The 24,087-nt window shown below is 35.4% G+C and overlaps 1 protein-coding gene across 6 annotated transcripts in view; it reads right to left on the reverse strand.

Annotated features, from left to right (window-relative positions):
• The window catches only part of PPHLN1 (periphilin 1), a 99,299-nt gene that overhangs the window by 17,091 nt on the left and 58,121 nt on the right, over positions 1-24,087 (reverse strand). For all 6 annotated transcript variants that reach the window (XM_037058143.1, XM_037058142.1, XM_037058141.1 and 3 more), the window contains one exon: positions 20,318-20,458. In XM_037058143.1, coding sequence (XP_036914038.1) covers positions 20,318-20,458 — 141 coding nt within the window. The remainder of the gene's footprint in view (positions 1-20,317; positions 20,459-24,087) is intronic.

A 24,087-nucleotide genomic window follows, 5' to 3' on the forward strand; every position in this document is an offset into this window, starting at 1 on the left:
AATCAGAGTCATACCTATAACAACAGTGTGCACACTGATGAACAGACATACGCTGGAATCGCAAAGCTGTCATAGTCACATCATTCAGTTATGCTGCTACTTCCATTTCATTCTCAAGCACTAGGTGTTGATCACTAAGGACCGTATTCAATTTTAGTAAATAAGTAATAAGCTTGGCCCTTAAAAAGCCTTTTTGAAGACAGAATTTAGTTACAGCCAAGGATTTGAGGCAGGAATCCAGTCAAATGAAATTCTTTTGGTAATGCTTGCAGATAATTTTGGGTAAGCTGGTATTACTAAATACAACTATGTATTTCTACGTATTTGAAATTATGAGAGCAAAACATGATATACCTATGAATTCTACTGGAATTCTGAAGGTCTAATTAAACTTACCATATGTATTTTCAATATGTAGTACACTTATTTAAATGATGTTTTAAAATTTGATTGATTGGTTTAAAAGTGTATACTTTGATTTTCTATTTATTTTTTTAAAGATTTTACTTATTTACTTTTTAGAAAAGAGAAGGGAGGGAGTAAGAGAGGGGGAGAAATATCAGCGTGTGGTTGCCTCTCATGCGCCCCTTGTTGGAGACCTGGCTTACAACTCAGGCATGTACCCTGACTGGGAATTGACCCAGCTACCTTTTGGTTCACAGGCCAGCACTCAATCCACTGAGCCACACCAGCCAGGGCAAAAGTGTATACTTTTAAATTGCTAACTTTTTTTGTTGAGAAAAATCACTAACACTAGAATTATTGGTATATTTTAGGTAAGAATAACAGAGAAAACCAGAAACAAAATCTTTGTTTGGATTTTGGAGCAGCACTAGACATTGAATTGATTCAGAAAAAATAAAGGTCAAAAGGCTGACCAACTTACTGCAAGAGCCAAAAGAAACAGTAGACTGTGGCTTCCCCTTTAACCTTACCCCATGCAAAAGTACCATGTGCTCACCTAGATACAACACAGAAATTTTTTATATAAACACATCCTGGAAAAATGCATTACACTATTTCTCTGCTCATACATATTTTCAGTGTCCTATGTCAATAAAAAGCAGAAATATTAAAATGTGGCTTCATTCTCAGAGTTGTGTGCTTCGTGTTATAGTATTTAAGTCCAGAAATTAATATTTATGGTTAGGACTTAATTCCTGAGCAAACGCTAAATCATTCATAAAAATTAATTGCTTAAAGTATTCTACTTTTAAGTAGAATACTTAAAATTTGCATGCTTTCAAAGGAATCACAGCGCTGAAATCTGACTCTGCTCTACACCTCCTTATTGCTACTTCTACAGTCACAAAACTAGTGTGGACCTAACAAGACAATCCTGTTTCTAACTGTTTAGCTTCTAGTCTTTTTATTATAAACTTTCCTTCTCACAAATACCATTGTCCTAATGATGGAAAACCCCTTCTCAAAGAACACTGCTGCTCTGACTTTCAACATCTGACTCAATTAAATTCTTCAACAAAATCTGAGTTACTAAAATCTTATCATCCACCAAAATGCCACCCACCATACATTTTTCAGCATTTTACTCGTTCTCATAGGCCGTCTGAATTCCCTTGTTGCATTTCTACTATTGGGTTAGCCAAAGAGTTTGTTTAGTTTTTTTCCCATAAAATAAAAGACACACTTTTCAATTTCACCAATAACTTTATTGGTTTGGACATTTTGAGTAGGTCAGCTATCTCCCATGTGATATGACATTGATTGTTCCCCAGTAATGTCTCGATTTGATCCCTATTAATTTCAACTAGTCTACCCAAGTATGGAGCATCATCCAGCAAGACATCTCTAGCACGAAACTTCACAAACAATGCTTGACACGTTTGATCAGTCACAGCACCTTCTCCATACACTGCACAAATCTTTTTATTTGCGTTTCAGTTGAACCTTTACCTTTCTTGAAATAATAAAGCATTATATGCTAAAAATGTTGCATATTTTCTTCCATCTTCAATGTTACAACGGCTACACAAAAATTCACCAATTTAGATAAAGTTTTTTTAAAAAATGCACATTGATATGACAGCTGTCACAAAACAATCTAACAGCCCTGGCTGGTTTAGCTCAGTGGATTGAACCCAGGCCTGTCAACCAAAGGATCGCGGTTCAATTCCCAGTCGGGGCACACGTGTGGGTTTATAGGCCAGTTCCCAGCAGGGGACCCACAAGAGGCAACCATACATTGATATTTCTCTCCCTCTTTCCTTCCCTTCCCCTCTAAAGATAAATAAAATCTTTTTAAAAATCTAAGCAAATTGTTTTGAATGAAACTAAAGACAACTAAGTGCTACTAGAGCCATCTTACAGAAAAAAACAAACTTTTTGCCAACCCCAAAGGTTAACTACTTCAAAATTTTGTTTATGGATCTTTCACAAACTTTTGCCAGATCAATTTTTCCAGGTTACTCTAAATATTTGAGTAAGTATGTTTCTTTCTGTCTGTTTCCTCCTTCATTATATTGAGGGCAAATACAATTCCTTTTGCTTCCTTTGTAAATATGTAAGTACAAGGCTGGGAACTAAATGTATCTTTAATTATCACTGATTAACTTAAAAGTTTAAAATCATATATTCTAGCCTTGGCTCAAGCTTTAATTAGACAATTGTGGCAATCCTATCCAACTGATCCCATATGAGAATTCTTTGAGATTAGTAAATAGATCTGTTCACAGGGGCTGTCAATAAATATTGTTTCTTTATCAAGTAAAGATCATAATTAAATTTTTACTTGATTTAGTAGTACAAGAAAAGTGAAGTATAACAAAGGAATGTTTCACAATCAGGTAGGAAGAAGTTTTACATTATAAAGTCATTTCCAAACAGTGAAACGTCTGAAACACAGTACCTTGAAAATTGCTATAACTTTACTACTTCTAAATATATAGTCACTTCAACTTTTAAAATGTAAAGACTTTGGCTTAGAATTGTTTTTGACAAATAAAACTTTCTTGTATAACATTATACATAGAACCTTGCTGATGGTTTGCTTAGCAAGGGTTTTTTTCTGTAAGCTATGTAAAGTGATCAAGGACCACATCTTGGTTAAAACACTCAATTCCTACTGCACAGATTGACAACATTCTATTATTCTTTGGGAATCAAATCTTCTAACCAGAGTGAAAAAGATTTGGTCCAAAGTTGTTTTTTTTGTCTGTAAAACAATCATATTGTAAGAAGAGAATAAAATTCAACTAGAATTACCTTACTTCACTGGACATTCTAGAGTTTTCACTACTAAAACTGAACACCAAGGAAAAAAAGATTTTTAAAGAGACTGTTATACAAAGACACAAGTTTTAATATGTCAAAATACATATTTATATTGTCTTTTGCAAAAAAAAAACACACACACACATGCAAACCTAAAACCCAAAACAAAACCCACCCAAAAATGGTACCATTCAGACAACACTAGGAAATCAAAAGAGCTGCACACTAAGATGAGAGAATAATTAAAAAGTGAACACATTAAATATAAAACGAGAAAATTTCCAGTTCCGCCTCTGCCTCCACTGTGTAGGTGCAACAGGAAAGCTGTACAGATTTTCCTCAAACACTGAACGGCCTCCGTGACCCCAGCCAGTACTCAGCCCCCACAGCCCCATTTGGGCGGCAGCTGCACTCTACTCTGCTCTTTTAATGGGACTTAGGTTATTTCTGGTTTAGAAACAAAAGACCATAATGTCCGATATTTCAGTTAAAAAAAAAAAATAGACCATTCTCCTCACATACTGAGCACACTTGAAGCTATCCACATAGAAATCAGATTAAGCTGTTTTTCTCTAACCTTCAATAATATGTGGATATAATTACACAGTAAAAGCTACAAACTCAAATCCCTTGCACAATAAAATTCCACTTGTTATGAGCTTGAGGAATGAGCCATTCGTATCCACAGGCATGTCAAAAGGAGAAAATGTGAAAAATTACATTGGGTGTAATTTTCATTCATACTAATAAGAAATGCAATTTAAATATAATTCAATCTAGAAAACTGCAAAAAAAATCCTTTGTCTTAAACCACTTAAAACATTTCCTACAGACACAACTATTACAGAAAAGCATTTTAAATGTTTTATATTGTCTGTTTAAAATACGTATGAAAGGATGTAGCCTGGCTGGTGTAACTCAGTGGATTGAGCACAGGCCTATGAACCAAAGGATCGCGGTTCGATTCCCAGTCAGGGCTCATGCCCGGGTTGCAGGCCAGTTTCCGGCAGGGGATATATGAGAGGCAACCATACATTGATGTTTCTCTCCCTCTCTCCTTCCCTTCCCCTCTAAAGATAAATAAATAAAAATTCTAAAAAAAGATTTTATTTAAAATACGTATGAAAGGATGTAAATTATTAATGGGGCGGGAGGGGAATAGGGCAGGGTGATGGAGACAACAGATTTTATGGAGCCCCTAGGCCTGGGATGCTGTGACATGCTGCGCACGTTACATAATTCTGTAAGCCCAGCTACCTTATTTGTAATGTGGGGATTATAACAGAACCTAGCTCATAGGGCTTTGTGAGGACTATATGATAGAACAAACACAAACTACTTAATACTCAGAAACCATTCACTTAACAAACATTTGAGGGCCTACTAGTCAACACATATTTGGGGACCTGCTATGTGCCAGCCTATCCAAGTAATAAGGCAAAAAACAAAGTCCCTATTCTCAGGAAGCTTTCTTTTTTTGTGGAAGGGTAAACAATAAAATGTATAGTTATAGTAAGTGTTATAAAGGGAATAAAGTAAGTTCAGTGATGGAAGAACTACTCTGATTGGTCAGGGGGGATATGGAAAAGTGTTAGGGTGACACTTCAGCCGGAGTCTGAGAGGGGAGCAGTCAGAGAGAGTATTCTAGGCTGAAGTAGCACCGTCAGCAAAGGTCACCTGGAGGGGCAGAAGCATGCCCCACTGAGAGGCCAGTATGACTGCAGCCCAGGGAACCATGAGGGCAACTGAAAGAAATCTGGAAGGAGAGGTGGCAGAAAGGCCCAGCAGATCTCTAGAGCAACAGTGAAAAAACTTTGGGTTTTTACTTTAAATATAATGGGAAGCCACCACATTTCTCTTTCAGGCAGAGAAACCATTATATTTAACAGGTTTAAAAGTCAGGAAATAACCACAGCAACATCTCATTTGGTTTGGAAGATCTAGATTCAAAGCATTCTAGAGCACTGGCAACTACCTTTGTTCAAAAATACTACCATTTATTCCTTCTAAAAGTGGAAAATTCTACAATATATTGGCCACTTCTTGCCTCAGTTATGTTTTCTAAGACATCTCAAAAACCTTAACAACTACAGCACCCCCTTAAAATGCACCATGATCAAAAGCTACACTGAGTTATTGACATAAGTCTAATTTTTTCAATTGCCTCTTTAATTCTGAACTGCACAAGATGTAGCTGCTTGAAAGCTGGGCAATAGAACTGGTCAAACTTCTAGCACATAAGTAACTGAATTAAAGACTATAAGAAGTAAGTTTGGTAATTTTTTAGTGTTTTCCCCAATAAAATCATCACCTCCATCTTATCAGTGAGCATTTTTTTGCTTATCTTGCAACATTTAAGGTGTTCTTCCTTGGTCAACAATGGATAAACAATCCGGTTTGCCTTTTCTACTCTTACTCAATGGCTGCTTCTGTGAATTGCTGGAAAAAGCTGAAGACTGGAATTACTTGACCCACCACAACCTCCTCAATCTCTCATGGTGATGTCCATGTCAATGCCCACCACATGGGAGAGTCCAAGCCCCTTCCTCGCCCAATTCAGGAAGTCCAACCGCTGACAGGACTCGCCCTCCCTATGCCATTTCCCCTTACTTTTAGCATAACTGCCTCTCTCCTACACTTCTCTCTTCTTCTCCTCACAAGTGCTACTTTATGCTACTTTGCCCCAGTCTCAGAACAAGGCTTCTCTAAATTTTCAAGGTTCGTCGCTCCATCTGTGCCATTAATAGCCCTTCTTGCTTCATAAATTATCCCATTTTTTTTTACCTTCATTTCAGTCTCTCAAATTACCTTGTGTCACAAGTGGTCAAAAATAAATAAGTAAATAAATAGGTCTCTGGGTTTTATTTATTCTCTTGTCACCCACTCTCAAGTAATTGTTCTTCATTTCTGACTCCACCAATCTATTTAGGCTCTCATGCTTCACCTGAAGAGTAGCCAAACATTTTTGTACAAGCAAGCTAATCTTCAAAAAATAACATCTTGATCCTAATTCTCATGTGTTTGAAATTCATCCATAAACCATACTGCCTATGAACATAATTCACACTCTTATCTTGCATTTAAATTTTTCATTATGTGGCCATAATCCATATATTCTCAGACAACTATCCTGGGCTTGCTATCTACTATCTTTTCTCTACCACAGTTTTGTCTTCCTCACACTACCTTAGTTTCTCATCTACTGCTTAGGGACTGTGCCCTTAAACCTGTGGGAGATACGTGCGTTAATTCTGAGTGGTTACTGTCAGAACAGAATTGCCATATACCAGTTGGGGTTGAATCAGAACACATCCTTCCTGATTTGCATCTTTTATAATAAAACTGTAGTCATAAGTATAGCATTTTCCTGAGTTCTGCCAGTTGTTCAAGCACATTATCAGACCTGACAGGAGTCATGGGGACCCCCAATTTGGTAGCCACTTGGTCAGAATGTAAGGGAGCTGCCCCCCAAATACAGCAAATGTTTAAAGTAAATGCAGTCTTGCTGGGGACCATGCCCTTTGACTTACGGGGTCTGCACTAACTTTGGGTGATTAATGACAGAAGTGAACTGAAGTACACCAGTTTGGGTTAAAACAGGACACTTCCAAAGCCTTTCTACTGAATCAGGATGAATTTCCTGGGCTCATTATATAAGACTATTCAAGGTCCTTCTATTATACTACCATAGAGAATTTTGTAGATGTCTACTATATAGTAAGTCATAGTGATAAATGTTGTAACTAGGGAGTAGGGTTGGGGAATGAGGCTATTGGGGACAGACTTAAAAATACCCACAGAAGATACCATTTTGCCCAAAGCAAAGTACTTACAATTGTTGATTATTCCCTATAGTTCCCCATTTTCCATCCTATGCTCATTCCATTCACCCTTATCTACAATCTTATTTATTTTATTTTGATTATGCCATTACAGTTGTTCTATTTCCCTCCCCCTTCATTCCCTTCCACTCTGCACTCCCCCTCCCCCACCATTCCCCCCTTTAGTTTATGACCACATGTCTCAAGTTCTTTAGATTCTGTATTTCCCCCACTATTCTTGCCCTTCCCCCTATCTATTTTCTACCTACCGTCTATGCTACTTATTTTCTGTACCTGCTCCCCTTTCCCCTCCTCCTACTCCCCTGTTGCTAACCCTCCATGTGATCTCCATTTCTATGGTTCCGCTCCAATCTAGCTGTCCTCTTGGTTTGCTTTTGTTTTAGGTGTGATTCTTAATAACTATGAGTTTGCTGTCCTTTCACTGTTCATATTTTTTATCTTCCTTTTCTTAGATTAGTCCCTGTAACATTTCATATAATAAGGGCTTCGTGATAATGAACTTGAATTTGATCTTATCTGAGAAGCACTTTATCTGTCCTTCCATTCTAAATGAAAGCTTTGCTGGATAGAGCAATCTTGGCTGTAGGTCTTTGGATTTCATGACTTGGAATACTTCTTTCCAGCCCCTTCTTGCCTGTAAGGTCTCTTTTGAGAAATCTGCTGACAGTCTGATGGGCACTCCTTTGTAGGTGACTATCCCCTTATCTCTTGCTGCTTCTAGAATTCTCTCCTTCATTTTAATCTTGGCTAATGTAATTATGATGTGCCTTGGTGTGTTCCTTCTTGGGTCCAACTTCTTTGGGACTCTCTGAGCTTCCTGGATTTCCTGGAAGTCTATTTCCTTTGCCAGATTGGGGAAGTTCTCCTTTATTAGTTGTTCAAATAAGTTTTTCACTTGTTGCTTTTCCTCTTCCCCTTCTGGTACCCCTATAATTCGGATGTTGGAACATTTAAAGATGTCCTGGAGGCTCCCAAGCCTCTCCTCATTTTTTTGAATTCTTGTTACTTCATATTTTTCTGCTTGGTCATTTTTATCCTCCTTCTGGTCCACTCCCTTGATTTGAGTCCCAGTTTCCTTTCCATCACTATTGGTTTCCTGTGCATTTCCCTTCATTTCAACTAGTTTAGCCTTCATATGTTCCTGTAATTTGTGACTATAATCAACCAGTTCTGTGAGCATCCTGATCACCAGTGTCTTGAACTGAGCATCTGAGAGGTTCGCTATTTCCTGGTCGCTTAGAGTTATCAGCTCTGAGGCTTTGAATTCTTCATGAGTTATTTTGGACTGTTTGTGCCTGTTGCGTATGAGCAGAGCCCTAGGTGTTTACCAGGGCGGGGCAACTCAGAAGATCAAAGCTATCAATATTAAAATGGCAATAAATTCATAACTATCAATAATTGAATCTAAAAACAAACGAAGCAAACAAATTGAACAGAAACAGAATCATAGATACGGAGATCATTGGATGACTACCAGTTGGGAGGGGAAGGGAGACAGGGAAGAATGGGGATGAAGGTGCAGAGGTTAAGAAGTAGAACTTGCAACAAAAACAACAAAAAAGAAGTACAAATTGCAAGTAATATAATAGGAAATAGAGTAGCCAAATAACTTAATGCATAACCCATGGACATGAACTAAGATGTGTGTGTGTGGTGGGGGCACAGAGGGTGGGGGCTGGGGCATGGGGACTACTGGAGGGAGTGGGGGATAGTGGGTGGAGGGGGCAAAGGGGGAAAAATGGGACAACTGTTAATAGCATAATCAATAAAAAACTTTTTAAAAGAAAAGCATAACTACCCTCTTAAAGTAAGTGAAATTGTCAGCAGTCATAAATATAGAAGCAGCAGCAAGAAACCAATACAGTAACTTAGTATGATGGGCCCTGGCTGCCCTCAAAGAACATGAAACTCAGAGCCTGGTAAGGAAGGAGAGACATAACCTCTGGCCCATTCAAGATACAACTGGATCTGAGGCCTCTCCACAAAGCTAGGATTTTTGTGAAAGAATAAACTAGAAAAAAAGAAAACAAAAATCATCTGTCAATAAAAGAAAATGACACGGAAACCTCTCTGTCTTGATCTGGGCTCTAGGCAATGAATGCAGTTTCTTCTAGGAATTTATAAGCACAGGTCTATCTTCATTATGCATTTGAAGTTGTAAATATAAGCTCACAACTCCAAATACAAATTATATGAGGGAATATGATACTGTGAGCAAGAGCCAGCAGAAACAACATTTGTATTAAAGCCCTGAGACTTTATAGATATTAAAATTATCAGTTACAAAAAATAAGATATTTAAAGAAATAAGAGAGAATGAAAACAAGAGCAATAAACAATCTAATTCTAGGTAGATTTAAAAAGAAAACCAATTGTTCAATTTTTACAAATTGAACTTTCAAAAATGGAAAATACAACTGAAATTAAGAACTCAATAGACAGGTTAAACGACAAATTAAAGACAACGGAAATAAGACTTAGAGTCTGAACAAAACAGTGATAATTTCAGATAACAGAAGACAGTAAAGATGAATGAAAAAAGTTTACAAGAAATGAAAAAAAGCTACCTATGTCCAACTGGGTTACATAAAATTAGAATCGAGAATAAGCAAAATTCAAAGACATAAAAATTTATATAACCCTAGCTCTAATGAAAAGTGTAATTCTCAGAGAGCATAAATTATCTTAAGCAGAATAAATTTTAAAATAATCCATATCTAGACATTCAGAGTGAAATTGTACATTAAAAGTAAATAAATTTTAAATTAAAAATAATCTCTCCCTTGCCCATTTACGGGTTGTCATAAAGATCCAATTTTTTACATCAATGATAATTTTAACACCCATCTCAATATATATATTAGTCACATGTGATAAATGTATAAGAAATCCCTTCAATCTTGTAGACTCTGAAAACCATAAAGATTTGGCTGCATTTTTGCAACCAAATGAATGAAGGTGGTTTTGCTTCTTCCTTTACTTCTTAATTCCTTGAAGGAAACAATTCTTGAAGATTTACTCTAGTAAATCTAAAATGAAACTAAAATGGCCAAGCCAAATTACATGGGATTGTGGGTGCTCTGGACACTTCTACCACGTCCATTCATTGTTCTGTTAAACATTAAATGTGAGCCTACTATAAGCAAAGAACTCAGGATTAATTGGGTAATTTTCTTTTCAGCCTATTAAAAAGGTAAGTAGTATTGTAGTTGAACATATGCTGGTTATGAGTATAGGAGGAAAAGGTGTTTTTTATTTTTGGCTGTGTAACTTTCATGGGCAAACAATAGTTGCTTGTGAAGCTCATGAATTCAGTGAATAAAAAAATTTTCTGGAGTAAATAAAATGAAACTTAGAAAGTTAAGCATGCTGCAAACAAACTATCCTCCCTTAATACCAGGTTTCAACTAAAACCCAATTAATTTAATATTTTTTGACTCTGATTTTTCATAGTCACAATCAAGAACGTACTATATTACAATACATATACTGAAAAAATTATTTTATTATTTTATTTTGTAACATTTTTATTGTTGTTCAAGGACAGTTTTCTGCCTTTTCCCCCTACCCCTGAAAAAAATATTTTTATGTTAGAACAAATTCCCTTCTGAGAGACTCACATTCATTTCTTCAAGCTAATAGTACCAAGAATTTTTACTGAAATAGCTTATGATTGACCATTTAAATAGAATAAATTGAGTACTATTTAAAATTTCTAGATTAAAAAAAATCCTTACTAAGACCTCATCTGAACTGTAACTTTTGGACAGCAGAAACAATTACAAAGGGCTGAAAAACACATGTAGTGTAACAGTTGTTGAAATAAGCACTAGTGGTTTTTCTTCTTAGCTTTGCTCAAATAGTGCCAGTGAAAGATGCTAATAATAGAATAACATTTCAGGGCAGAACAATGCAAACCATAATTAGAAATCAATGCAGCACAAAACTGTCAAAGTTCCTGGGCAAGAATTATAATTGAGAACCCTCAAAACAATATGTGTATGTATGTGTGTGTGAATATATAAATGCTGATGAAAGTAATGAATAGAGAGAAATAATCTTCAAAGTTAGAAATAGCCCTAATGATAGAAATAAACACCACAATTCAATATAGTCTATGAGGTTCATACAGCAAAAGACAATGGAATGTCTATGTTTAGAAAAAAGTTCAGGAAAAATCTGACATAAAAAAGTGGTTTAATGGGAAAAGCACACATTGATGCTTCTCTCCCTCCCTCCCTCCCCCTCCCTAAAAATAAATAAATAAAATATATTTTTTTTAAAAGTCCTTGGCACCATTAGTAATCAGGGAAATGCAAATTAAAACCATAAGGAGCGTTATCACATATAACAATATCAATGAACCTCATAAAATACAATGTTGAACAAAAAACACAAGACACGATATATACTGTGTGATTCTGTTTTACAAAGGTCAAAAGCAGACCAACTATATGATAATGTTAGGAATGAATTTAGTGGTTACTTTTGGGGAAAGGGAGGAAGTTTCTGATTACCAGGGAGAGTGAAGGGATTCCTGGGGTGCTGGTAATGTCGTAGTTCCTACCCTGAATGGTAGGAAGTGTTCATAAGTATTTGCTTTGTGAGAAATCACTCAGGGTAACAATCAGGTTCTGAATGTCTTTCTGTATATTCATTATAGATCATTAAAGTGAGTTCTTTAAAAAGTAAAGCATAATAGGAAACATAAAGGAGTTCAGCATAGTCAAACTTTAGCTAATCAGGAAATTAAATGATGCTGACCTGTTCATTTTCTCCCAAGTCTAGATAACTGAGGGATTAGAAATCTTAAATTTCAGATTTGAGGCAGACCAAAAAAAACCTATAAATAATCTCCCAGATAATTCAAGTAAATAAGTATTCTAAACAAAAATAATACATACTACATTGTCTAATTTCCTATAATAGTTTAAAAAATAAAGAATATGGGAGAACGACAGCATAATGGAAAACAACATAACTGGCTTCTAATGAACCAGACACTAAACAATCATCAACCTACTTCTAATCTTTAATTTCAAGTTAGACCTCAGTAGAACCATAAGATTTTCTTGGTGCAATTTTTAAAACACCTTCTATAAATGTGAGATAAAAAGCAAATGGAAAATGTAAAAGCAAAATTGCAAAGTCTCCCAAAATAGCAAAATATTTCATCATAAAATTATTTTATATGTCATTTTTAACAAATGGGGGGGGGGAGAAAAAGCAAAAAATAAGAACAGTAGTAAAAGGACAAGACGTAAACAGCCTGACCCTGACCCTGATCTGAAATGGCCTTTCATAGTTTAACCTATACAAGAAACTTGCTATAACATATTCCTAAGAAGTAATTTGAAAGTAGTCAATATTCCAAAGTTGAAAAACAGTAAAAGTAACACAACACTACTGTAAGCACTTCAATAGTGATTTTTCAATAATACAAAGGGCATTCGCATAAAAGTTTAATTCTGAGTGTGTCATTAACCCCATTCACCAAATCAAGAAAGGGGCTCTAGGAGGTTAAAACACTAGTTGGAAGCATCCAGTGTTGACTATGCCACACTACCACTTACAAATGTGCTCCATGCAAAGTACTCAGAGACTAAATAAAATTGCCAACTTATATAAGGGGAACTGAAGAGCAAAGGACAGTACAACAATGTGGAGCCATTGGAGAAAATCCACACCTACCACTGGTAGGCAGTGGAGGAAGAGCAGAGGTGAGAGAATGTAGCTCATGCCTGAGTTTACACCACAGGAAACACCTGTGTTGGAACTGCTTTATAGCAGGGTACTTTTTGGCAAAGTAATGACACCCCCAGGGATAAGGTCCAAGATGGCCTCATCCCTTCCAGCAGCATTTTAAGCATGACTCTGATTAGGCTCGCTATCTTTTACTGTCAAATTTTATATTTTTATATACAAATAGTATCTTAACAGAGTCATCAATTTTCATACTTATAGGTTTACATCAGGTACAAAACAACTAACTTATCTTTACATTTAAAGGTAGAGATGCTTGGATTTAATATTTCAAAAATGACACAAATTACTCATGGAACAGTTTTTATACTTGCACTTCAGCAACAAGTCTCTGTAGTAGAGATGGGACCAGAATCTGAGTGATGAATTATAGAACATTCAAACACTGAAATTTGGCCAAAATACATGATATATTTTGTATGTGTTTGGAACGAGATTTTTTCAGAGGTAAACCTTATGTGAATGTATTTTCCTACATCTATAGATGTAAAGTCTGAACAAGTGGTTGGTAATAATGGACTGCTGAATAAAGCAGGGTAGACTTGATGTCTAGACAAGATAGTGGTGAGAGCTGCACTTTTAAGAAGTTTGTTACTTGCTCTGATAAAAAAAAGAAAAACAAAGAATGTTTCTATTATATAAGGCTAGTATGAAATGCATATACAACAAAAGAGGTACCACTAGTTTAAAAATAATTTCATTTTAACCCTTCATGTGTTGAAAGCTGACTCTTTTCCACGTCCCCAACTCTTGTTAACATTTCGGGAAGATAGTACATTTGATTACTTGTCTAGCCTTTTTCTTTTAACACTAAAACAAAAATATTCTATTGAGAAAGAAAGAGCAGAAGCTAGTGAGAGTGCTAGGAAGCATAAGCTATTTAGATGGTGACGAAACCATGTATCGTAAGACGAGAGCCACAGAAAGAACACTGACTACACGTAACATCTTGCTTACTGAAGAAAACATTTTCTGTGCAACTTATTAGCTAATTAAGTACCAATTAACAAACACTAATTAACTACTGACTTATCATAGCAATGGCATATTTGAGTTTTCAAAAAACATTTTAACATAAAATCTTTTTGTCCTTATGAAGAGACTAAAGAAAAACCAGAACACCTAAAAATCTGTAATTAAATCTGAAATTAGCTACACATAACAGCATATAAAAAAGAAGCAACCTTAGCTCTATATTTTTAATATGATTTAGATTCAGAAGGGACCCGAGATTATTCAGTCCAACTATTTTATTCTGAGAAAAAAAGAAAAGCCAGTAAGCCGTCCATATGGTCACAAAAATGGTGGCTGCACAGAATTCATATTAAAATAAAAATCATCTGTTAAGTAGTTTGATATAGACTACAATAAAATTTTATTAACCTGTAAGGCTAATGGCCTAGATAGGCAACAAAATGATTTGTAGTCCATTTTATTTCCCTTACTTGACTGGAGTAAGAGGTTCCTAGGTGGATAAGAAATAAAATTTCTTCAATACAACAAGCTGGCATAGCTATGAGTGACTATATCAAAATAAATGTATATTTAGTTGGAGTCCTTTTAAGTTAAAAGATAGAAAACAAAATAATGCCCCCGATCAAGTTTTTCTTAATACTCTCTATGTTCATATGTTTTAGAACATCCAACTGGCACCCTCTCTGGATTTAGAATTATTACCATTGACATTTTAATTATAAATTATCATATACATATATAATCAATCCTTAATTAAACAGACACTTACTTACAGGTAGAAATACCAGCATTTTCATAAAACAGAATTAGGTTAGGATAATACTGATATAGCCAAAGAATTTTAAAAAATGAATTTGCTTTCATGGTACTTGTTCTTAGTTATTATCCACCACATAAGAAGAGACTTTTTCTCATACAAATGATAATTTTCTGTGATTTGAGGAATACCATAAATAATGCATTTGAAGAGTATTTTCAGGCATACCCTGAAGGGAAAGGGAGAAAGGGAGAGAAACATCAATGTGTGGTTCCCTCTAATGCACCCTCTACTGGGGCCTAGGCCTATAGGCCCAGGCATATGCCCTGACTGGCAATCGAACCAACGACCCTTTGCTTTGCAATCTGGCACTCAATCCACTGAGTCACACCAGCCAGAGCTCTACTAATATAATTTTTAAGAATGGTTGACGATGATTGGCACTAAGCAAATGACTAAGATTTTCTGCAATCATATACTTCAGTTATTCTCAAACTTGGCATGCCATTAAAATCATGAGAGATTAAAAGGCATTCTGGTGATCTCTTACGTAGTTACTGAAATCTACACAGCCCTTCATAAGACAAGAACACAGGCCTTCAACACCCACACTATTAAACCACCCCAAAACTGTTCACTTTAAGTATAATAACTTTTATTTTAAAAATGCACGCATAAAACTTTTTTAAATGTGAAGAAATAAGAGGAACTGTGTTTTAAAACTTTATAAGATGCATTATATATACATCTATTAATGGGGACTAGTATACATACATACTGACATAGAATGCTCCCTAAGATACACTGAATAGAGAACATGGTATGCCATTTGTATTTAAAGAACAAGTATGGAGACATAGACACCAACTCTTTACTCATTTGGATTAACTGTGTCCCAGATGTGTGGGTGAGGTGTATGTATATGTGTATGCATGTGTGTGTGTGAATATATGCACATACAAATACATGAATACTATAATTTATGTATATACACATATATATGCATATCACATATGAGTATACCTATATGCTAGGAAGAAATTGGGTAGCCAAGACTTATGGGTGAGAAGCAAATTTGTTTTCACTGCATAATCTCTTGTGCCTTTTGAATTTTACACTTCTATCTGTTATTACTTAAAATATAGCTTTCAAGGGATGGGTGGAGGATATTTAACATAAACCAAATCAGAGTACATACTTCCGAGATATGACTGTAACTTTAGTTCCTAACTAAATCCTTATTACTGTCAGTACAATGTACTATTCATAACTGAAAAGAAATATTCAAAAATACTTGCTTGGGATGATAGTTATAGTGTTACAACTGTCAAAACTCATCCAAATGAATATTTAAGATTTATGCATTTTATTGTATATAAATTATACCTATTTAAAAATTGATAAATTAGAACTTCTTTAATTTACATAAAAGTAAGGTGGTAGTTTTCAACCTTTTAGCACAGTATAAACTATAGAAGAATGTAAGAAAAGTCACCTCCTTCCAACTCCTTGTTTCTCTAAATATGATCCACAGACTAATATTAATAGAATCACCACCATCTGGGACACTGTTAGAAATTCCAATCTCACACCCATCCAAGATCTGCTGAGTCAGAATAGGTATTTTAACAGGCTCCCCAAGTGATTTATGTGCATATTAAAGTTTGTGAAACTCTAATAACCCACTTAGCAGAATATTTACAGCAGAAATCAAAGAAGCTCTACAGATGTACAATAAAGGTAGAGAATTACAGTTTAAGTACTGAGCCTTGAGGATGAAGAGATGGAAGATTCTTTGTTCAGGACTAGTTCGCACAGTCAAATATCTTAATAAACTCCAGCCACACAATGGCTATCCTTAGTAGTTGTTTTATTAGGAGGATTTTAGCTACCCTGACACTCTTAGGCAAAACATCTGCTAGGCAGAATAAGCATATGTATGTTATATATGTATATTCTAGATCCAGTCAGATTATCTGATTCCATCTGAAGCGGAAGATAGGGAATCAAATACAGATCTTGTAATATCAGTGGGGAATTACAAAGAAACTTGTACCATCATTAAATGATGCCAGGACCCCAAGAAACAGAGTCTATAGCTAAGCACAATTTTCTCCAAGTATGAAGGACCCTGAAAATCTTAAACACAAGAAAGTTCCAAAGAGTTAAATATTACTTTATCCCTGGAGGTGCAGTAGATGGAAGAAGGGTATGTAATAACAGAAAATTTCAATTTGTGTGGTTCATTCAACTTAACAATTTGTTAAAAGACATGATTCTTCACTGGTAAAATATCAAGTAGTGAGATGTACTTTCAAATTAAATAATTCAGTAACAGTAAGTATGTTAGGACTTGAAAGATATCAATCAAGGGATTAATGTCAAACACCTGAACCAGAATATGAATCACCCATAACTTTGTGGGTTAAACTCTCTAGGAATTACTGTAATAACAGGTGAAATTCTGAAATTTGCCCAAGTTCAGAAGCTAGGAAGCAAGAAAACTATCCTAATAACTAAATATTAAAGATGGCCCAAATCAGTTAAGAGAAGTCAATATGGGGGAAAGGAGGGGGAGAATGATATACTACAGGATTCCAAAGTACAAGCTAATTTTTTTAATGTTTTGTGGCAAAAAAATATATGATATCCACTGAAGTATATTCAAGTAAAAACAGGGTGATTTAGATGATCTCTAGCAACACAGTATTCAGATACAACCTCATGTCTTCTGGCTCAGGGATTTGAGACAGTGGTCTGCCATATCTGACCATAATCTTGGGAGCTTTGTCAGAAAACACCTGTACCCTCAGCCTTACCCAATTTCTATATGCAGAGGGACGAGATGGCAAAATATGGAAAGGACATTTTTTCTAGCACTATACTTCCATATACATTTCCTTCAACATCAAATCACTGCCTTTGTAGGCACTTTGAATTATACTAAATTTTGACCTGGAGACTTAGTTTATTTTATATTGTAATACTGCCGTAAGTTAATGACTTTTGGGGACTCAAGAGCTGAAGGATCTGATTTATATAAACCCTCAAAACGTTATATGTGGTCATTTATCTTTACAAGATATCTGAACATACTTACTTGACATAACAGAAAGAAAAAGCAGCTCAAGTATTACACCAAAATTTACATTTTTACATTATTCTGAGCTTGATTTGTTTGGGGCTATTATTCTTTTTTAAAAGCACTTCAAACATATGAAAAAATGATAAAGAATAACTTCTGGCCCTGGCTGGTGTGGCTCAATAGATTGAGCACTGACCTGTAAACCTAATGGTTGCTGGCTAGATTCCCAGTCAGGGCACATGCCTGGGTTGCAGGCCAGGTCCCCAGTTGGGAGTGTGTGAGAGGCAACTGATTGGCGTATCTCTCGTACATCGATATTTCTCTCCCACTCTTCCCCTCTCTCTACAAATAAATAAATAAAACCCTTAAAAAAATAAATGGGTTTCATATTTTGTGTATACTGCTAAGCTAGCCTCTACATCTGACCAGCAACCCACCTTTTCAAGATCGAGTAGATCAATTATGAATAATAGCGAGATGAGATAGTACAGATATTAATAAGCCACAACCCAAAATAATACTCTCTCCCCTGTTATTTAGTCAAGTTTTTCAACCAGTTATTTTCTTAAGAGAAGCTCCTTTAAAGAACTGCAAATGAGGCCCTGGCTGGTATAGCTCAGTGGATTGAGCACAGGCCTGCGAACCAGAGGATCGCGGTTCGATTCCCAGTCAGGGCACATGCCTGGGTTGCAGGCCAGTTCCCAGCAGGGGACTCATGAGAGGCAACCATACATTGATATTTCCCTCCTTCCCTCCCCCTATAAAGATAAATAAATAAAATATTAAAAAAAAGAACTGCAAATGAGGTGAAAAAGAAAAATAATATTAAACCATTGATTCGATAAACATCTATCAAGCACTTATACTAAGTGTCAGGCCTGGGCACTCTGTGACGTGGTCAGGTTAAGATGCAGTGTCTGATTTCAAATGACTCAGAGACTATGTCAAATTTCACTTCTAGGTTTATAACTCCATCCATCATCCGTACAACAAATATTTCTTGTGAGCCCACTACATGCCAATCACTGTTCTAGGTAATGGAGATAAAGCAGTAACAAAACAAAGTCCTTGCTCTCATGAAGCTTCCATTGTGGTGTGGGGAGATAAGCAAACAAATAAAAACATATGTCAAGTAGAAAAAAAAACCCTGGCTAGTGTAGCTCAGTGGATTGTACATGGGCCTGTGAAGCAAAGGGTTTTCGGTTCAGCCCAGTCAGAGCACATGCCTGGGTTGCAGGCCAGGTGCCCAGTAAGGAACACATGAGAGGCAACCACGCACTGATGTTTCTCTCCCACTCTTTCGCCTTCCCTTCCCCTCTCTCTAAAAAATAAATAAAATATTTTTTAAAAAGAAAAGGAAAAAAAAGCCACAAAGAAAAATAAATCAGAGTAAAAAGACAGAAGGGCAGTAATTTCATACAGGGTAATGATAATTATATGCATATTGAAGATACACTCTTGTGTCTTGACAAGGTAAATAAACCTTTTATCTATGCTCTCATTTAACTGATATCTTAAAAGGCACCAATCCATCTTCACATCAAACTAAATATTTTCCCAGTTTCCATTTTCCTTATATTCCTCCAAGCATCTGACACTGCTGATCACCTCCATTTTGAAACCCTACTGGTTTCCATGACAAATTTCCTATCCATGCTCCTAACCTTGGCCATCAGGATGTGAGCTGTGCGACCACACCTGGAATTTAATTAATGTCTTCTCCTGTCCAACCAAGGCAAACAGATTTTAACTGATGTGCAATTGGACAGCACCTCGAGAAAAGATTTAATTCTGTTCCTAATTTCCAATAGTTTTTAGAAGCTTATATAACAATATAGAGACATCTACTCAAGGCACTGGAGAGAAACATCAAAAGCAAACCCTTGCACAACATGTTACCTGGCATAAGGCTCTTTTACAGTTTATTCATTTACTCCTCATAAAGTGATAATACTCTCTGAGGCAGGCAGTATTTCCATGCTGAAACACTTTAAATTTTGCTATGCATAATCAGCATAGTGAGGAGGACTGAAGAAAAAAACAAGAACTACTTTTTTAATCTTCAATAAGACAAAGCCTCAAGGCTTACTCCATTCCAAAATCATATTTCACACTATAGGTTTTGTCCTGTAACTATTCCTTAAGCAAACTACTTAACCTATTAAACACAGGATATAGCTAGAAGGTTTTGTCCTTTGCTATCCTTATGTAATCTATTTAATTTATTAAAAACAAGATCCTAACTTTCAAGAATGACATCATTAAAATTAGATTTAAATACCTATCATTTATTTTTCTTTAATATTTGAAAAATGCTTAAAAGTATAATGAAAAACATAACATCTGCAATCCCAATATTCAAAAAGTATGCTTGTATTTTATAATATTTACTTCTTTTAGCCTATCCCTATTAATTTTAATAGTTTTAAAATTACTCCATACTAACTAGAATATTAACATTCTCTGAAAAAGAAGCTTGCTTTTTATTTAGAGTAATAAATAAGTAAACAGGGTCAGGGACTAAACTGATCAAATGGTAAAATCAAATCAAACAATTTTTATAATTAATTTCAGAGTATTTATTCAATAACTAAGTACTGTAAATGCCATGTGCAAAGTGACAGGAACAAAAGATTATGTACCCTAAGGATACTGGATTCTTACCTGTTCAATCTCTTTGGTTTTCGATGCTATTGCTTTAGAGCGACTGTTTAGCTGACTATCTTCAAATAATTCTATGCCATCTGCTGCGTTTGACTCAGGTTCTTCTGGCTGGTCAATGAACAGTGGCGCTGTGGATCCCGCCTTTAAGAAAAAATTCGAAATCTTTCATTGCTTTCTTAAAGAACATAGCATTTCCAATGACTTGTATAGGCATTAACTGGCAGATATATTAAGAGAACGTGCTAAATTTAACCTGTCTTAAGAAAATGCTTTCAATTTCAGTATGCATAATAAGCATATGTGAGGAGAATTAAAGAGGGATTGATTTGTAACTTTACAAATTTTAGGTAACACAAAAATCTCTAGGCTTATTTCATTCCAAATTTACACTTCACGTTATATTAAGACACAGTTAGAAGGCTCTGTCCTATAACTATCCCTTAAGCAAACTATTTAAGAAACACTGAAGAGAAAAGGTCCAATTGGAACTGAGGGGCAAGTGTACACATACACATTATAGTAAAAGGAACATGAAAAAAGGCTCTCTTCAAAAGTTGAAACTACCTTGCTCCCATGGCCTAAGAATTTACTGAAATAAATAAAAACAATCCCCAAAAGCAATAATGATCACTTGAATTTAAAGCAATTCATTGATGAATCATCCCACAAAAAGCCTACAGGCAATTATTTTACTTGATAAAAACATTTGATAAAATGAGAAAGACATGAGGAAAGACTATTATTTTCATTACACTCATTCGTTTCTTCATAACTTTACTGTATAAAAAATTCCAAGCACTGCTCTAGGAACAATGGCTATACTAATGAACAGAAGAGACAAAAGTTCTTGACTTCGTGTAGCTTGCAGTAAGCAGTAACTTAGAAGAGTAAACTGTTTGAGCTCATGTATTTAAATGGTGCATGTGTTAGGCGGATGGGAGGTGAGAGAAGACATAAGAACTATGTACGTACTATAATGCAAGTTTACAAAATGCTTAGGACTTTTGTGGTTGAAGTTGTGGCAAACAGTAGTAGATTTAGAATAGTTGTAAGACATAGAATAATTATTGTACTCTTCACCAGTAAAAGCATTGGCATTCCACACTTAGTGGTTGTATACTGCCACCACTTCTTCAGAGAGTAACTTGGCAGCATTTAGCCAAACTTAGCACATGTCCCTCTCAAGCAGCAAAGTCAGAAAGAGAAAGGCAAATACTGTATGATCGTACTTTTATGTGTAATCTTCAAAAAGAAAAACAAAACAGAGGAAAAAAGACCAGATTTATGGTTACCAGAGGTGGGGGGTGTGGGTGGGAGTGTGTGTGTGGCGGGGGTGGGGTGGGAATTGGATGAAGATGGTCAAAATGTACAAACTCCCAGTTACAAGATAAATAGTACTGAGAATGTACACACTGACCTAAGGTATATTTGCAAGTTGCTAAGAGAGCAAATCCTAAGAATTCTCATCACAAGGGAAAATACATATTTTTTTATTTTTGGAGGGTAGCTAAATGAGATGATGGATATTAACTAAACCTATTATGGTAATCATTTCACTATATATACACACACACACACACACACACATATATATATGTCATTATGCTATATACCTTAAATTTATAAAGTTCTGTATATCAATTCTATCTCAATAAAACTGCAGAGAAACTTATTAAGAATTAAATTTAGTTCAGTAATTAGATATAAAATCCAAGGTACTGTAGGGAAAACAAGATAAGTGCTTTGAGGCATAGTCAATATATAGAACTAGACAAGTAAAAATAAATTGCTTTAATAAAGGCAATATAAGGTCATCGGTGAAATACAAATGGTATAAAATTTTACCATAGGAAGGGGAGAAAAATAGAATCAAGAAAGAGCTTGAGTCTTGTTATCTCAAGCACAAATGACTCCACTGAATGAATGTAGATGAAGAAAATGAAGACGGGCATTCTTCACTGGGGACAGAATAAGCAGAGATACTAAAGCAGAAAATGACACTTTATTTTTATTTATTGGTATTTTTAAAGAGAGGGAGATTGATTTGTTATTCCACTTATTTATGCATTCCTTGGTCGATTCTTTTATGTGCCCTGATCAGAGATCAATTCTCCAAATTTGATATATTGGGACAACACTCTAAACCAACTGAAGGGACCATTCAGGGCCCGAAAATGACACCTTATATGTGGGGGGAAAATGATACCTTATATGTGGAAAACTCACATTTTCACACTCAGGTAAAAAAGTTTAGATTATCTTCTACAGCAAAAAACATCCCATTCGCCCTGGCTGGTATAGCTCAGTGGATTGAGCACAGGCCTGCGAACCAGAGGATCGCGGTTCGATTCCCAGTCAGGGCACATGCCTGGGTTGCAGGCCAGTTCCCAGCAGGGGATGCACGAAAGGCAACCATACATTGATGTTTCTCTCCCTCTCTCCTTCCCCTCTAAAGATAAATAAATAAAATATTTAAAAAATAAAATAAAATTTAAAATTTAAAAAAATCCCATTCTACTGGGATATTCTAATAGTCTTTAAATGATTTGCTTTTAATTCTGGCAGCCCAAAGCAAACTCTCCTGGCCATTTGTTTCAGGAGAGTGAATTATATACCTGCAAAACTCACTTGACCGTAAACTCCCTGATAGCTAGAACAGTGTCTATAATGCAGGCTTGGCACCAGGAGATGAATTTAAACCAACTCTGAGAAAGCCAGTACAGTATTATTTTCTGAAACGTGCCTTAAAACACTAATCTTAAAATATGCACTGTGAAAAAAATGTCATGTTTGATAAATTATGTAAATTTTATTATTCATCCTCCTTTCACAGACCATAGTTGAGCACATTAACATATTAAAAATCTCTAAGAAGTGCTGAATAATTAAAACTTTTCGCAAACATACTGGCTAAAAGAATCTTTCTTTCCTTCCTCAGATCACTAATACCCTTCAGAATTACTATTTTATCAAATACTTGGGGAAATTCTCTATTAGTGGCCACAAGGTAAAATTATAAAACTAACCAGAAAAATGAAGTACAACATTCCTGAATATTTATGTGTATCACTAAAAATATCATTAATTTCACTGGGCCTCACCTAAAAACAACCTGGTCTCCCAAACAAATTGTTCAAACCTATATTATGGTGGCAGCAAGAGAAAAGAAACTGGAAACCTAAATGTTTAATCTCTCTCTACTGGTAAAAATAAACCTACAGAATGTTTCTGAAATACAAAGTTACTGAAACAGCTAATATACAATACTGTCACAACTAAATTTATACATGTGCACACACATATACACACAGTGCTATACCAAACTCCAAGCATTAAAGTCCTTTTTTCCTTCAAGTTTATTCTTTCAAATAAGATGTGAGTTTACAAAACCAAAGTCAAAATTCTCAAAAAGTCTGTATTGCAAACAGCATGGATCACTGAAATGAGTAATTACTTAACAACTAACCAAGAACAAATGTTAACTATCTGAGCAAAATGTTAATAAAATATGGTAGAATTAAGCTTTTCAACAAAAAACAGAATATAAAATATTTAAGTAAAACACAGTATAAAATAAACATTTCCCAACTGCTTTATTTCCAGCATGAGAAAGTATCAATGTAACTTGAAAAATACTTTACATAATGCTACAACCTTAATGCTGCTCCTCAACATTAATGGCATACAACAAGCCACAAACATACTCAAGTTATCTCATTCTACTCTCCCTCACTTTGCCTCCGGCTCAACAGAGATCATATCTGATCTAT

Source organism: Sturnira hondurensis, unplaced genomic scaffold, assembly GCF_014824575.4.
Source record: "Sturnira hondurensis isolate 20B ecotype Veracruz unplaced genomic scaffold, ASM1482457v3 Scaffold0009935, whole genome shotgun sequence".
In the NCBI taxonomy this organism is placed as follows: domain Eukaryota; kingdom Metazoa; phylum Chordata; class Mammalia; order Chiroptera; family Phyllostomidae; genus Sturnira; species Sturnira hondurensis.